The sequence below is a fragment of the Urocampus carinirostris genome, chromosome 16 (assembly GCF_059441175.1).
Source record: "Urocampus carinirostris isolate Australia breed hairy pipefish chromosome 16, RoL_Ucar_1.0, whole genome shotgun sequence".
In the NCBI taxonomy this organism is placed as follows: Eukaryota; Metazoa; Chordata; class Actinopteri; order Syngnathiformes; family Syngnathidae; genus Urocampus; species Urocampus carinirostris.
Window position 1 is genome coordinate 15,675,836 of NC_142364.1, and position 16,351 is coordinate 15,692,186.

At 40.2% G+C, this 16,351-nt stretch overlaps 1 protein-coding gene across 2 annotated transcripts in view; it reads right to left on the reverse strand.

Annotated features, from left to right (window-relative positions):
* The window catches only part of lin54 (lin-54 DREAM MuvB core complex component), a 28,077-nt gene extending 13,917 nt beyond the window's left edge, over positions 1-14,160 (reverse strand). Inside the window, exons 1-5 of one of the 2 annotated variants that reach the window (XM_088355891.1) lie at positions 14,012-14,160; positions 7,807-8,159; positions 4,642-4,890; positions 1,763-1,874; positions 1,552-1,691 (exon numbers count right to left, since the gene is read on the reverse strand). In XM_088355891.1, the coding sequence (XP_088212017.1) occupies positions 1,552-1,691; positions 1,763-1,874; positions 4,642-4,890; positions 7,807-8,130 (825 nt within the window). In that variant the 5' untranslated portion in view covers positions 8,131-8,159; positions 14,012-14,160. Of the gene's footprint in view, positions 1-1,551; positions 1,692-1,762; positions 1,875-4,641; positions 4,891-7,806; positions 8,160-13,205; positions 13,267-14,011 lie in introns of those variants that run through there. The other variant, XM_088355892.1, reaches the window with a different exon arrangement.
* Positions 14,161-16,351: the final 2,191 nt, after the last annotated feature.

Sequence of the window (16,351 nt, forward strand, 5' to 3'; positions counted from 1 at the left end):
ACGCAGAGGAATCTAGAGAGCGAGAGAGACAGAGAGAGAGACAGAGAGAGATAGAGAGAGAGAGAGATCTAGCTGACCCTGAACGACTGAGAGAACTACATCTCTCCTTCTCTCAAGGCTGATTTGGTGCCAAAAGCTTCTAAAATGCCCTACAAAATCTCTTCTCATTTCTATCATTAGCCATTTTCACTTCCCACAATACACCCACCCAATGCCGGAGAGGCTAATCAGAAATGACGGGAGATTTCCAGGGGGGCCGGCTCATGTCAAGGTGGAATTTGGCCAGGGTGGATGAGAAAAATCATTTGAACATGCACCTGTACTTGCACTAACTAACCATACTTGGGCATTCATTCTCTAGTCAGCTATATAGTCACATTCAGCGCAACAGATGAGGTGAGTTTTACCCCCTCGAAATTTTGAAGTTGGTTTTCCCCAGTCTTTCTTTTCTCTAGTGGCAAAATGAACACAGAACAGCATAGATGATATGAAGCAGGTACGATGAAGGGGCAGAAAAGTGCTAAGTAGGGACGAAAAAGCCAGTAAAAGAAAAAAACTGGTTAAAACAAGAACTCTTCATACATTTCACTCATCTTGCACTTTTTGCCTGTCGAAGGTGTGTCCCCGGAGTGTGTGTGCTGTGCTACATGTTTGCAGAATTTAGCAGTTAAATGCCTTCACCAAGTCACTCCACACACTCAAATAAGCTCAAAGTGATGGGAATTCCCTCTCTGTTTCAAGAAGCGTCTCTTTTGGCTCGGCTCACTAAAAAGAGACGACTCAGCTCCTAAATGCCTCTTCAGATTGTTTTGGTTGCTTCTAACCATATATGAAAAATGAATACGTAACATTAGGCACAGAATTACTTTTGGAGGTCAAATAAAGCATAAAAAGAAAAGAAACGACCACAATGATAAAAGAAACAACAGAAAATAACATAAAATAAAGGCAAAAAGAGGGAAAAAAGAAAAAACAATAATAAAACGTTAAAAAAAAAGGAGTGAAAGGGCAGCATGGCGGTTGACTGGTTAGCGCGTCTGCGGCAGAGTTCTGAGGTCATGGGATCAAATCCAGCTAAGGGCCTTCCTGTGCGGAGTTTGCATGTGCTCCCCATGCTTGCGTGGGTTTGCTCTGGGCACTCATGCATGTCAGTAATTGCCCGGTCCAAATTGTTCCAAGGTGTGAATGAGCGACTGAGTTGTCTGTTTTTGTGTGCCCTCCAACTGGCTGGCAACCATTTCAGGGCACTTGCCCACTGCCCCAAGATAGCTGGGATGGGCTCCAGCCCCCCCAGGACCCTACTGAGGATAAGCGGTGCAGATGATGGATGGATGGAAGAAGTGAATACAAGGAAAGTGAGGAAAAGCAGGAAAAAAGCTTACATTAAAAAAGGTTTTGAGTATTGCTTCATTCGCGATAAATAATTCAGTTGGGAAATCGTGCTGGCCGAATCGGTAGCCACAGAATTAGATTTTGACTTAAATAAATACGATTTAAAGCAATTTACTCTACATGGGCTAATAATAACAATACTTGACTCGACTTCATCACCTTGCTGGGGGTCTTGAGCGGAGAGATGGCGATCTTTTTGCCGGCGATGCTTTGGATGCTAATGGTAGCGTTGTGCGGCGACTCGGCCAGGGTGATGGTCCTTTGAGGCATCGACGGTGAATTCTGCCCGAGCACCCGCCCTACGGAGGTGGAGCCCTCTTAGCGGCAAAAACGGTGGGGAGAAGGCCTTTAAGCGTGTGTTTCAGCTCACCTGCTAAAATGGGGGTGCCCGTCGACTGGGGACTCAACACTTTGCTGTTCGCTGGTTTGTTGATGATGAACTTGATAGGAGCGGCAGAGGACGTCGGCGTTTTTTTGGCGATCTGTTTGAAAATGAAGAAGTCGGAAGCGTTAGTTTTACTATCCGCATAGATGACAAAATGATCCAAGTTTATGTTCAAAGGACACGATATTTACAAAGTATATATTTTAGCACATCAGGATATATTATTGCTAGTTAGAGCTCTTGTAGGTCGAATACTAGCGTACATATTATTGGCTTATGATTGTATTGTTAGTGTAAGTTCCATCTGCAAATGTGATGCTACTACCTCAAAGACAAAAAGAAAAGGAATAAAACATGATACAGTAGTAAGTACATAACTAAACCAAGAATCATAAAGAGACAAGCATCACGGAGTGCTTTAATGCAGTCTTTCAAATTGTATTCAAAAAATAAAATGACATGGTTCCTTCATTTGCACATACATGGCAGGAAATGTACTCACAAATGAACGGAGATAATTAGAATGCGTGGAAAATATTAGTTTCCTTCTGCAGTGTTTTTTTACATGCAGGACTTGAAAGTCAAGAGAGAAAACGTTTCAGTTTGACGCAATTCTTTACCTGCCTTATGATTGGCTGGCTTCTTCCTGATTTGGCTCAGAGCATTCACCCAGATTTTAAAAAATCGGCCCTCTTCCTAGTTCGTGTTTAAACATTCTATACTGTATCTCCAGTGCGCTAAGACAAATGTATTGTTTATTATTTTTTGCATCCATCCAATATGGTTGATGTAAAGTGCAAAGAAGAGGCAAGCCGTTTCTTTTGAAATGAAAGTGGCATAAGAAAGCTTGATGAGGTTGAGAAAATGGTTGGATCGTTTTTTATTGGCCACTTTTTACCACGGAGGAGGACCTCTTGAAGCGCAGCTTCCAAAAGTAAGTTACACTTCACTTTATTTATCTATATAGAGCATATTATTTTATGAAATGCTAATTTTTTGGGACAAAACAATAGAAGTTACTTATACAAGCCTGAAACATACTTATATAAACCTTAAACATACAAAATATAGAACTGAAGCAAAAATTATACTGACGTCCGGAACCTATCTCGTTCGTAAGTAGGGCAGCGTCTGCATTCCAATAGTATTTTTGTAGTATTAGTATAATATCTTTGTAATATAACGATGATGGTTCAATAGTATTTTTTAGCATTTCTGTTTCCATAATTCATTTATTTTTTAGATTTTCTGCAGTATTTTTATAGTATTAATGTATTTGTATTTTTATAGTATTTCTGTAGTAGTGTATTTGTCTTATATTAATACTGCAGAAGTATAATGGCCATTCTGTCGTTATGGGAACTATATTCTTTGTAGGACAATAAAAGTTCTTAATATCCATCCATCCATCATCTGCACTGCTTATCCTCAGTAGGATCACGGGGGTGCTGAACCCCATCCTAGCTATCTTCAGGAAGGAGGCAGGGGACACCCTGAACTGGTTGCCAGTCAGTCGCAGTGCACACAGGGACAGATAACCCACTCGCTCTTTCACACTTAAGAACAATTTGGACCAGCCAATTAACCTGACATGCATGTTTTTGGAATGTGCGAGGAAACCGGAGTGCCCGGAGGAAACCCACGCAAGTACGGGGAGAACATGCAAACATCGCACAGCAGATTTGATCCCATGACCTCAGAACTGTGCTGCAGATGCGCTAACCATTCGGCTGCAGTACCGCCAAGTTCTGAATAAACATTGTTTATTTTAAATATAACTACTCTACAGTCAAATGATAATTGTAGTCATCAATGTGAACTGACTCTTAAGCCTATGAGAATACAGAACATGATGCACGATACAAACCAGTGAGGTAGCAAGACCGTGAAAAGTAAATCTTCTGAAAGCGAAATACATGATCGACTCCTCCAAAATGACCTTTAAAATGATCTTATAATTTATAAATGTAAATAACTCAGTGCTTGCCCTTATACAAGGTAGATGGTTTAGTGGTTGATATAAATATTAATCGTGGTAATAACACCAAAGTGACAACATAGCAATATCCTGATAACCATTTTTAGAAATGCATATCACCTTCACGCTAATCAGTCACAATAATAAGTAGCTACCGGCTTCAAAAAGGTTAGAAACCAATGCGCTAGCATTTCTTGGCATCAATTTTAAGCGGGGCTCGGAACGGATTCGCGAATTTACATTCAAAAGACGTCTCTACTTACAAATGTTTCAGGTTACAAAGCTACTCCCAGAACAAATTAAATTCGTAAGTAGAGAAGATCTTCCAGTTTGTGGTGCCTGACTCATTGAAACAGAAAGTCCTCCACGGTTTTCATGACTCAGCAGGTCACCAAGGCCAGAACCGTACTTTGTCTCTGGTGAGGCAAAGATTCTTCTGGAATGGCATGGAACGTGATGTTGTGAACTATGTTAAATCCTGTCAGCGTTGTATAGTAGGGAAAACACCGGAACCACACAACCGTGCACCACTCAAGAACATAGTCACCTCTGAGCCTATGGAGTTGGTCTGTATAGACTTTTGGACTGCTGAGCAAACCAGTGAAAGCTGTCAGGCTCTGCTTTCTTTGTTATTGTATGTGTGTGTCTTGCTGTCGGTCACCCCTCTTGAGGGATATGACCAAGGTAGATACATAGAGGTACCACAGTACTCTCAGCCGGTAATAACGATATCTCGAGGTAAGTTTGCATGTCACTATGTTTAAGTGCGGAAAATAGGGGACTTTATATGTTGGATCGGATAAAGTAAAATAAAATCTAGTTATCTAGCCAACCACAGTCCTCGGCATCGCCAAAAAAAGCCAAGACTCATTTCATTTCAACCAACCTGCACAGTTTTGAGCTGCTGCCCTTGTAAGGCCACCTGTCCCATGGCGCCCCCGACGACCGGCTTTAAATCCGACCTCCCGCTGATGGTCACCAACTTGATGGATTTGCCGTCGGCCGCTACTCCTGCCTTGGTGGCGGCGTGGGGCAGCTGCAGCACGATGGGCTGTCCGCCTTTCCCGATGGTGGTCACCAGGAGCTTCTGCCCCCCCGCCGAGCGCACCACCTCCGTGGCCTGGGACGAAGCCACCTATAGGTGTAAAAATAGGTCAGTGGTTAAAAAGCTAAGCCTAAAAAAATAGTGATGTTTATTATCTTGGCTGAGTTTAGCCTAAAATCGCTTGCATGAAAGCAGATTAAATTTAGCTCGGCTGAGTTACTCTGAGAGCTTCCCTGCCCCTGACCAGGCAAACAACTTGGCTAAGAAACTGCTGGCGTCTTTTTACAAAGCCACGGTGGAGAACAAAAACATTCAGGGTAATAAACACAGGCAGGGGATCATTGGCTGCTCTTTGCCCAGTCGGAGGACACCCCCGCCCACCATCTTTTTTACTTGCTACCTTCTGATAGGTGCTACAGGCCCCTTAAAACAAGGACCAACGTGCTTTTCTTTTTATTTCACCATTGTTACGATGCACTAAACTTCAGACAAAGTGATTTTCACAATTTGTCTTCTCATTGTGTCTCTAAATGTTGAGGTATTACAATTAAAACAATTGCAGGCCTCTCTCCTAGTATTAGTGGGTGCTTGACTAAATACTTGATGTCCTAAATGTGGAATGTCATGAAAATTCTTTTTAACCATGATTGGCTTTTCCTCATTTTTAAACCACATGAAAGATTAAACACTGACCCTTTATGCAGTGGTTTTCAAGTGGTCTGACTTCACCATTCCGCTCAAATCAAACTCCTTTTCTCAGAGATAGGTTTGTTTAGTTTGAGGAAGAGATCGTATAGTACATTCCCTTTTTTCCCAAAAACAAAATAACCAGCAAAACCAAAACGATCGCGAGTCAAATTAATATGCTTCAAAGGCGAGCTACGAGGTCGCGACACTGAGCGCCAAACACTGCAAACCTTTCACGAAGGGTGAATTTATTATGATTCAAAGAATGCCAGGCTGAATAGTCCATCTTATCTCCAACATCCAGACCATCCATCTATCCCATTTATCCTGATAATCTTTCATCTCTTTTCTCTTTGAAATATTTATGACATGTTTACCCTGGAGTGTCATAACTAATCTTGTTGTTTCACAACATTGATATCAATAAAAATAAAGTAAATCAAATTAAAGATTATCCCCAGAGATACATTTGGCACTTACTCTGTACTGTTTTGTGTGTGAAAAATGTTTTCTATAATATTTCCATAGATTTCTTTGATATCTTGCGCCATTTTAACTATCCTGCATTAAAGTTTTACATGTAGGTATTGCCATTTCATTAAACTCGTTTGACTGTATAATTGCAACAGTTGTTTGAAAGTCGTTCATTTTATTGCTATGACCAATTAAGAATGCTTGTCAAATGGTCTTCAGAGCTTTGATGAATATGTATAGTAAGGTTTTTTTCAGATTTTACAAAGTGAAGAAAAATCTGCAAAGATGGTATCAATGAAGTTTTTGGATAGGGTAATATGGTATACATACAGTAGTCTAATTCCCATTCATCTGGTCCCTCGTCAAAAAAAGAGAAGTTTGTTCTTTATGAAGGACCAGTTAAATAAAAGCAAAAGAAAAAAAAATAGAACAACAATTAAAATAGACAAACGTGCAACTGATTAAGCCAAAATGCCCCAGCCAGACTAACTCAATGTAGGGATTCCATGAGCGGCAATTAGCAATCCTTCTAATTTTTTCCAAGTCCAGCCCGGGGACCAGTTACGGCCTCTGATAAAATTTTTACTGGCCTTAGGGTAAATTTATTAAAGACTGTTCAAAGAATGCCAGGCTGAATAAACGGCCCTCACACATTTTTAGTTTACCAAATCTGGTTCGGCACTCCTGATCTAAGTAATATATGTATCCTGCGGTTTGGGTTTCAGTTGACCATTCTCCATTCTGATTGGCTAGAAACAACAGAATTTGGTATGATTCTCCCAACGCCGCATCTTCGACTGACAGTGATCCTCGCTTTTAACGTAGCAGCTGCGCGGTCCAAGGGGAAACTATCCCGCATACGTGAAAGCAGCGCCTCACGCGTCTGGTTCACAAAACTCCCCACGTTCCCTCAAAGCCTTTTCTCCTTGGATCTAGACCAGGGGTCGGGAACCTTTTTGACTCAAAGAGCCATAAAAGCAAAAAATATTAATTTTATTTTGGGAAAGAGCCACACCATATATTATGAGACAAATTTACTAAATTGCTAAACCGGCGCCCCAGACAAAAGCTTAGTCTTCAGCACATTTATTTTTGATGATTTGATAAAAATTATGAAAAGAGAATAATGCCAGAGCCCCTGTCCCAGATTCAACAAACATACCACTTTAAACTTGTCTCTTTCTTGCAATTACTCAAGATCGGTTAAACTCCTTTTGACCCTTTTTTTCATACATATTGGTTTCAAAACCAGATGCAAGCATTTATTTTGTAAAAACGTCACAACATTCTGAGAATAGGGAGCCTTATGTGCTTACCTTTGGCGAGAGATGGGAGGGAAGGCTTGTATTTTTTGCATAGCTCCACCCATCCCTCCCACTCACCCAATCAAATGACTAAGTTCTCTTCCGGTGTTTTGGCGTATTTACAGTTCTGTGGATTCATCATAAAGTATCTGAACACACATTATATAGTGAACTTTTAAATAAAGGATTCTTTAGCGTTGTACAGCCAAAACGAGTTTTTTTCCCCCTTTTTTTTGTGTGACACCTTGACTGTAAATTGTAGAGAAAAACGTGCCCTATATATACTGCGAAGTGTTATCTTCGTATTTAGCTTTGATTTGGCTCTGCGTGTACCTGATAGACAACTCCGTAATTGAACATTATGGAGACATTTTGCATGCAATCAAATTGGTCTCTGAGCCTCAGATACTCATAGAAAGAGCCATATATGGCTCGCGAGCCATAGGTTCCCGACCCCTGATCTAGACTATTGACGCTGGTCACCATTTTTATTTCAAAGCGGTGAATTTCTCCGAAAGGTGAAAGATTTTCATTCCTGCACCTTGTTGAGGATGATCTGATGATTGGCAGGGGAGATGCCGAGCGGCACGCTGAGCTTTTGCAAGGCGCTGGTAGTGACTGTCATGCCAGGGACGCTGTCAGAGATTTTGGTGGTGGCGGTGGGAAGAGTCGGTCTCAGGGTCACCAGAGGTGGGGAGACGACCATGCCCGCGTTTTCTTCCGACGTCCCAATGCTCTCCGGGGTGGTGTCCGTTTCCATTGAGACAGACAAAGCCTGGCTGGCCTGAGCCACCTCTTCTATGGCCTCCATGTCCATGATTTCGTCTGGAAGGAGGCTGTTGAGCTCAGGCGATACCACGTCCATGCTAGCGACGACCCAGCACCCCGATACACCTGAAAATAAATGAAATATGTTTGGCATTCGGGAGAAAACACACAGGAACACATTTCTTTCTTGTTTGTCATTTGACTACTTTTTATTCCACTAGTTATAGTTCCTCACACATAATCTACATCCGGGCAACCAGAGTAAAGCGGGCATAATGGATGCGTTTATGCCTCATTATTATTGTGATTGGCATTATATAGCAATCAAAGCTCTATTTTGGCTGCCATTAAACATTCTGGGATGAGTTAGGACAATGAATATTCACCGATGTACAAACAAGACCGATACACATAAGAACAGGGGTCGGAAACGTATGGTTCAGAGGCCAGGTATGGATTTATTCGTGAGTACATCGGGCTTGGAGATAAAATAAAGGCCATGCCGATTCTCTCTCAATCGTGCCATTGAGTACATGCAAGGCCGAAGCAGGACAATATAGTGTACTTCTGGTTCTGTCTGGAATATATAAGGCAGAGTCCTAACTATAGCTTACAGTCACAGTGTTGAACAAACAGACCCCATTTTGGGTAAACGTCTCAATAAAATCCTTTGAATGACAGCTCATTACACTATGTATGATTACTATCAATTGTCCTGATGCACTTACAACCAGTCTTCAAGCACTACCTCTTAAATATTTGCCTACTCATCCTGACGTTTTTTTAATCATTTTTTTCTCCTTTAGGTGCTTATAACATGTTTATGCTACAGTTGCATCAAAGCCAAAACGAACAGAATGAGCAACAGATTCCTCCCGAGATCCATTACCACCCTGAGCTTTTATCTCCAACATTCATGAGCATAATGCATATTAGTGCTGCAACAACGAATCAACAAAAGTAGTTAGATTATCGATTCGTTGTATCACGTAATCAATGAGCCACCAGAAAGTTAAATCAATGCAAATTAGAGTGCACACCATTTCGCTGTGATGCTGGGAATTGTAGTATCGATGTGGTCCGGCAGAGGGCTCCAAGACATTTTTTTATAAAAAAGCTACGTTAATATTTTTATATTCAGACGCTCCCCTACTTACGACCATTCGAAAAACGGTAGATACGAACATTTTTTTCAGGATATTGAAAAATACTTGGACATTGCTGTAAGTTAGATTTTGTACCGTGTGCATCTTTTTCCGAGTATGGGACAGTACTGTAGTGCTTCTTTCCCCCGCTATCGGCATGTGGCGCTGTAAGCGGTCACCCAGCATCCACCCCAAAGAAGAAATCAGCTTCCTCACCTTAGTTCATGTGTAAACATTCTATAGTGTATCTCCAGTGCGGTAAAAACTTCTACATATGTATTGCATAATATCTCAAGCATTCATTTAATATGGTTGGTGTAAAGTGTAAAGAAGAGGCGAGACGTGTCTTTTACGGTGGAATAAGAAAGCTTGATGCGGTTGAGGAAATGGTTGGATAGCTTTTTTTCGGCCACTCTACCACGGAGGGGGACCTTTTTGAAGCTCATCTTCCAAAAGTAAGTTAAACTTCACTTTATTTATCTTTATAGAGCATATTATTTTATGACATTTATTTTAAGTACAAAACAATACAGGTTACGGATACAAGCCTAAAACATGCTTATACAAACCTTAAACATACAAAATATAGCACTGGAGCAACTTACGAACAAATTCAACTTACGAACGATCGTCCGGAACCTATCTCGTTCGTAAGCAGGACAGCGTCTGTACTACATTTTGAACATTGCATCATTTACAAACAAAATTGACACAAAAGTTTCAAGTTTGTAGTATTTGACTTGATTTGAAGGTTAACAGTTTTTAAGGAGACAGAAATACAGAGAAAATAAGGATAAAAAATAAAGTAAAAAGAAAAAAATAATAATGACATGTTTAACTCTACCCAAGGGGCAAATTCTTGCTCAAATATAATTTTCATATTGGTAATGTTTATATTATTCCAAAATTAAACCAAAAAAACTAATTTGTTGGCAACATTTTGAAAAGTGGGTTTGTTTACATTTTTGATTATTTATTGCAATGTATGCCTTTTTGTTTTTTTTGTATACGTCCAAATTTAATATGATCGGTGGATAAGGTGGTAGGAAAGGAGTATCCTCCATATTTGCAGGTGTATAGCATACATTTCTATGCATTTTTTTAATTATCAAGTTAATTGACATTTTTTTTCATTGCTTTATAGCATAGAATATTTTGTTTTGTGCACTCGTCTGTCCAAAACGTCAATATTTGAATAAACAGGAGGGTAATTAGAAATCCGATTAATCGAAAAATAATCGACTGATTCATCGATTATGAAATTAATCGTTAGTTTCAGCCTGATTAAATAGGATTTTTTTATATTACTGCCACGGGGAATGCTGCTACATGCACAACTACTCAGGAACCTCAAACATATTTATGGTATATTATTAATATATTATTTGTGTTGTATTTATTTTGTAGGTTCTCGTTTATTTTTTTTCTTGTTAACAAACTTCACATCACAAAATTAAAGGGGTTGAAGCCAAAGGCGTATAAGAGACCCGCTTCCTCAATCAATCATCTAAACAAATGATCATATCTTACATAATTATATAGGGGCAGCACGGCAGCGGAGTGGTTGGCGCGTCCGCGGCACAGTTCTGAGGGCATGAGATCGAATCTTTCTGTGTGGAGTTTGCATGTTCTCCCCTTGCTTGCGTGGGTTTCCTCAGGGCACTCCGGTTTCCTCCCACGGTAGCTGGATTTGAACCCACACAGGAGGTTCCTAAGACCTTAGAACTGTGCCGCACACGCGCTAACCACTGCGCACTTTGAATAAATGTGTGTAGTTGGGTGGGGATGATTAGTTAAAATTGACTAAAATCAGAATATAAAATCGTAATTTTTCTAGACTGAGCAATAAATGTAAGCTTTTATTCACAGCAATTATGCCCTGCCCTTATAGATTTTGGGATTTTTCTTTTTAGTTTATCTCTCTCACAATGGACATTACTTACGATGAAAATTTCAGACACCTCTATGATTTCTACGTGGGAGAAATAACATAATAGCAGGGTGTTCAAATACGTATTCCCTTCACTGTATGTAGGGCACGGTCATAATTGTTGAGTGAGTAGCAGTCCATTGACTGCAGTCCATTGATTTGCACAACATTTTGTGCAAATATTTATTAATAATAAACCAAAACGAACCCTAATCCCGTTTTATTACAGGTAAATCACCACTTTTAACCTCTGGGTGTTTTTATAGGTCCATGTGTCGCATTTTTTTGTGTATTCACATCTTTTTTTGCTAACAAAGTTATTACACAGAAACAACAATGCTAGTTCTCCATTTTAGAAGTTTTCTGTTGTGTGTCAAAATTAACCTAAAGGGCTTAATTTTTGTGTGTGTGTATTGTTTATTTTGACAACGGACTTTCTGCTGACGGTGGGATGACTGGAAACCTTTGGTGGAGCATGTTTCTTAAAAGCAAGTTGAAGTGGCAAGAAAAATAGACAGATTTAAGTAAGGAACGCACCAGTCAAAGCAGAATTTAATAAGTCCTCAAAAATGGACTAACGGGCTTCTGTTACAGAGCCATCAGTGCCCTAAACGATACTAGACTGTTTTTTTTATCTTTATATTTTGAGTTTTATTATACGAGACCCGAGGCGGGCGACGACGCTTCATAAGACAATGCCGTACAAACTAATACCAGCTACCGTTAATCATTTAAGGAAAAAGACATGCAATGGTATAGCGAAGCCACCAGAGAGCAATGTCGGCGTAAATTTTCATCAGACTTGTTGAGAAATAGTGCAACAAGTTCAAGCATTTACAAGCACCTGATCACAAGTTCAGGCACTTTTCAATGCTTGGAAAAACTGCATTAAAATTCAAGCATTTTCAAGGATTTCAAGCACCACTACGAGCCCTGCTTGCTTTTCAGTCTTTGATTATATGTTTATCCTTGAGTGCAAAGTCAAATCTTGTTGTAAACAATATACACTATGTTGGTATCAATGACAATTAAGACAATTTTACTCTAATACGAGGGCAGCATGGCGGATGAGTGGTTAGCACGTCTGCAGCACAATTCTGAGGTCATGAGATCGAACCTTCCTGTGTGGAGATTGCATGTTCTCCCTGTGCTTGTGTGAGTCCGGGCACTCCGGTTTTCTCCCACATTCTAAAAACATGCATGCCAGGTTAATTGGCTGATTCAAATTGTCCCTAGGTGTAAATGAGCTAGTAAGTTGTCTATCTCTGTGTGCCCTTGCGACTGGCTGGCAACCAGTTCAGGGTGTCCCCTGCCCACTGCCAGAGGATGGCTGAGATTGGCTCCAGCACCCCCGCGACCCTACTGAGGATAAGCGGTGCAGATAATGGATGGATGGATATTCTAATAACTTAAATAGGTTTATCGTCGTTAAACTTTTCAGAGTAAGTAAAGTATGTTTTTTTTAATTAGTTTTTTGATTCCACTCGGCCAACTATTTACTCAAACTGTTTAAATCATTGACAATGTTTATAACATAAACACATAGAATGTGAGGTCGATCTACTAAAGGTCAAAGTTCAATGAGTTGTAACAGTACTGCGATTAAAAACAACACATTTTACCACAATAATAATGATTTAGAACTGCTAATAATTTCAAGAAGATATAAAATAAACACACGTTAATAAATTAACAAAAGTGTCGAGTCCAGAAGCGTCAGTATCACCGTTTAGAAGCTTGGAGGAGAACGTAAACAATCCAGCCAGGGTGGCCAAGCTAATGTTAGCCCACCCACCCGAAACTCCAAATTTGTTGACATAAGGATTATTTTAAAATTATTCATAATTTACCATAACTGTGAGACGTAAAGAGGACACAGACAGCAGATTAAAAGGTAAACAGCAACCATATCGTTCACCCGCATAAAGAATCTTTGTTTTTCCCACGGAGGGGCTCACTTAGCCCCTCTACGATTGGCTATCCGGCTGCTGTCGTGCAAATAGCTGCAAAGTTTGTTTATTATCAATTCAAACCTAAAAATGATATTAAAATTACCACGCCGCCATTAAACAGAATGCAAGCGAGTTATTTACTTGCCTGCGTTCCTATTTCAGGCCGGGCTTGGATTTCGAAAGATCCGCCATTTTTATCTCGTCATCAATCCTGCTAGCTAGGAGGCTAACAGAAAGGGAGGGTGCTGTAATGATAGATGTCATATCCATACTCGTGTGTTTTTTATTGAACTATAAACAAAAAAAGTGTGGTAAAAGTTTGGACAATTGACATAATAAATTAAGCGATTGGGGGTGCGTTTATTTGGGGGGATCCTGCTGTCACTAGAGATCATTCCGATAGTAAAAACGAAACCGTTGTGAGTTAAACGCATAAACGCTGCTTGTTTTCTATAGTTTGATCGCTGTGTATTATCGAGACATAATTTCGGTGCATTTTAAGCAGTTACAAGAATTATGACATTGCTTTATAAAATGTTAAAATAAGAAGAAAAAACACGTTCATGTCAATACGTCTTGCTGCTGTGCATAAACAGCGTTGGGACCAAAACAACACACATAAAAAACGGAGAAAATAACGTATTCTTGATCGGCTGCAGAACATCAGTGTTTACTTTGGATGATTTGACGTAGACGTGTAAGCAGTTTTTCCCCCGGGGTGCAAAACACTCCAACCGGTCGCTCGTGGAGAGTTTAGCGGGGATGTCAAAACGGTTTGACGGCATCCTCTTGGTGAGTAAGACCATCGATCTCTTGTACTATTAGCAAACTTGCAGGGCTAACCGGAGCTAGCTCCAAGCTCTACGTTTATTTTGTCCGCGTGAAATAAACACAATCCCACGCGTGATCGTGGTGCCTTCTGCCCGGGATCCCGGTTCGTGTCTCGCTTACCTGAGTTATCTGACGCGGGCCGGCGTTTGGGGACGAAACGGGAAGCGCAAAAGACGATTGTTCAAAATACCGCGCCGAGCGCCATTCCTCCCTGACATTTCACAGGTCGGCCACGCCTTCCTCTATCTACGTCACGCGGGACGTCACTCTTAAAGGTACATAACCAAAACAGCGTTATCCGTACGAGAATTTGTTTCTTTTTGGGGGGGATTCCCTTACATTTATTTCTCTATTTATTTCAAGTCATATTTTTGCTGTAAGTTTTGATGTTATTATATTTTTTAAATGTTGTTTTAAGTTTAAAAACATTTTCTATCCCGTTTTTATAAAAAATGACAAAAAGTTGATACTTGAAATGAGCAAAAATGATCTGTCAGTGTAACAAAAACAATATTTTAATGCAGGGGTGCCTAACTGATTTTAGCTCAGGGGCTGCACAGTAAAAAATATTTTCTCGGGGTCTGGAAAGAAAGAAAGAAAGAAAGAAAGAAAGAAAGAAAGAAAGAAAGAAAGAAAGAAAGAAAGAAGCAGAGAGCGAGGGCGAGAGAGAGAGAAAGACAGAAACAGAGAGGGAGCGCGAGAGAGAGGAGAGCAAGGGAGGGGGAGATGGAGAAAGAGAGCGAAAAGCAAAAAGAAAGAAACTGTTAGAAGAGCAAGAGAGAGGAAGAAAAAGATGGGAGCAGAAGAAAAAGAAACGGAGAAAAAGACAAAGAAGGAAAGAGAAAGAGATAAGAAAAGAGAAATAAATAAATAAATAAAGAGATAGAGAGCAGGCAGCACGGCGGCGCAGTGGTTAGCGCTTGTGCGGCACAGTTCATGTCATGGGAACCTCTCGTGGGTTCATATCATATCCAGCTCCAGACTTCCTGTGCGGAGTTTGTATGTTCTCCCCGTGCTTGCGTGGGTTTCCTCCGGGCACTCCGGTTTCCTCCCACATTCCAAAAACATACATTTTGGCCGGTCCAAATTGTCCCTAGGTGTGAATGAGCGAATGAGCTGTCTGTCCCTGTGTGCCCTGCGACTGGCTGGCAACCAGTTCAGGGTGTCCCCTGCCCCCTGCCCACTGCCCGGAGATCCTAATGAGGATAAGCGGTACGACTGATGAGATGAGATGAGATGAGATAGAGAGCAAGAGAGAGGGAGAACAAAAGAGAAAAAGAGACAGAGAGGGAGAGGGAGAAAGAGAGCAAAAAACAAAGAAAGCGGGTGAGGGAATAAAGGAGGCGAGAGAAGGAAAAAGATGTGTAAGGGAGAAAAATGAAGGGAGAAAGAGACAAAGAGGGGACATGAAAGAGATAGGAAAAAGAGAATAAAAGAAAGAAAGAAATGAGAAAGAAATGACAGAAAGTGTGGAAAAAAAATGAAAGAGGGAGATAGAGTAGAAGAGAAAAGAAAGAAAGAAAGAGAGAGAGCAAAAGAGAAGAACGAGTGAGAAAGAGGGGGAAATGGGGATAAGGGGAGCAAGAAAGAGAAAGAGAGAGAAAAGACAAATAGAGAAAGAAACAAATAAAGAGAGAGAGAAAAGAAAGAAATAAAATGAAAGAAAGAGACAGAGAAGGAGAGAATCAAAAAGAGGGAAATAAAGAGAGAAAAGTAGACAGGAGAGAGAAAAGACAAAGAAGAAGAGAGACAGAGAGGGAGTGAGAGAAAGAAAAAGTGAGAAAAGAGAGAGCAAGAGAGAGAGGGGGGAGAGGGAGAGAGAGTAAAAGAGAGAGAGAGAGAAATACAACTACTATCGTATTTGTGTAAATTTGATATGTATTAAACATTTTCATCGCAATCTTAAAGGTACTGTGTGTAATATTTGAGCCCTAGATGTCTCTGTTTGGTATTGTGCAACCGAAAACGTTGGCTGACCAGCACAATGTAGAATGCAGTCTATGGAGACAGAAAGTTACCAGAACACCGTTGTTTTCCCTCACTTGTTTGCTTAGCCTTTCATGAATAAAAAAAAAATAGAAGAAAGAAAAGAAAAGAAACGATAGAAGAAAAACGGAAACAGAGAAAAATCTGAAAAAAACTAAAAAAAAAAAAACGTAAAGAAGAAAAGGGAAAGAACAGAAAGAAAAGGGGACACAAACAAATTAAATGTGAAAAAAAGGAAAAGCCAAAAAAGGGGAAAAGACAAAAGAAAAGAGAAAAAAGAATTAAACTAAAGAAAAATCAGTAACAAGAAAAAAAGGAACAAAAACAACAACTCAAATTAGCAAAAATCATTTAACAGTGGAACTATTTTACTTCATTCTAAATTGTATTAGTTTTTGTGATAAAAATAGATAATAGAAAAAAAGTATAGAGTTGACAGCAAGACGGCAGCCAAACATGGCGCTCTAGGTCAGG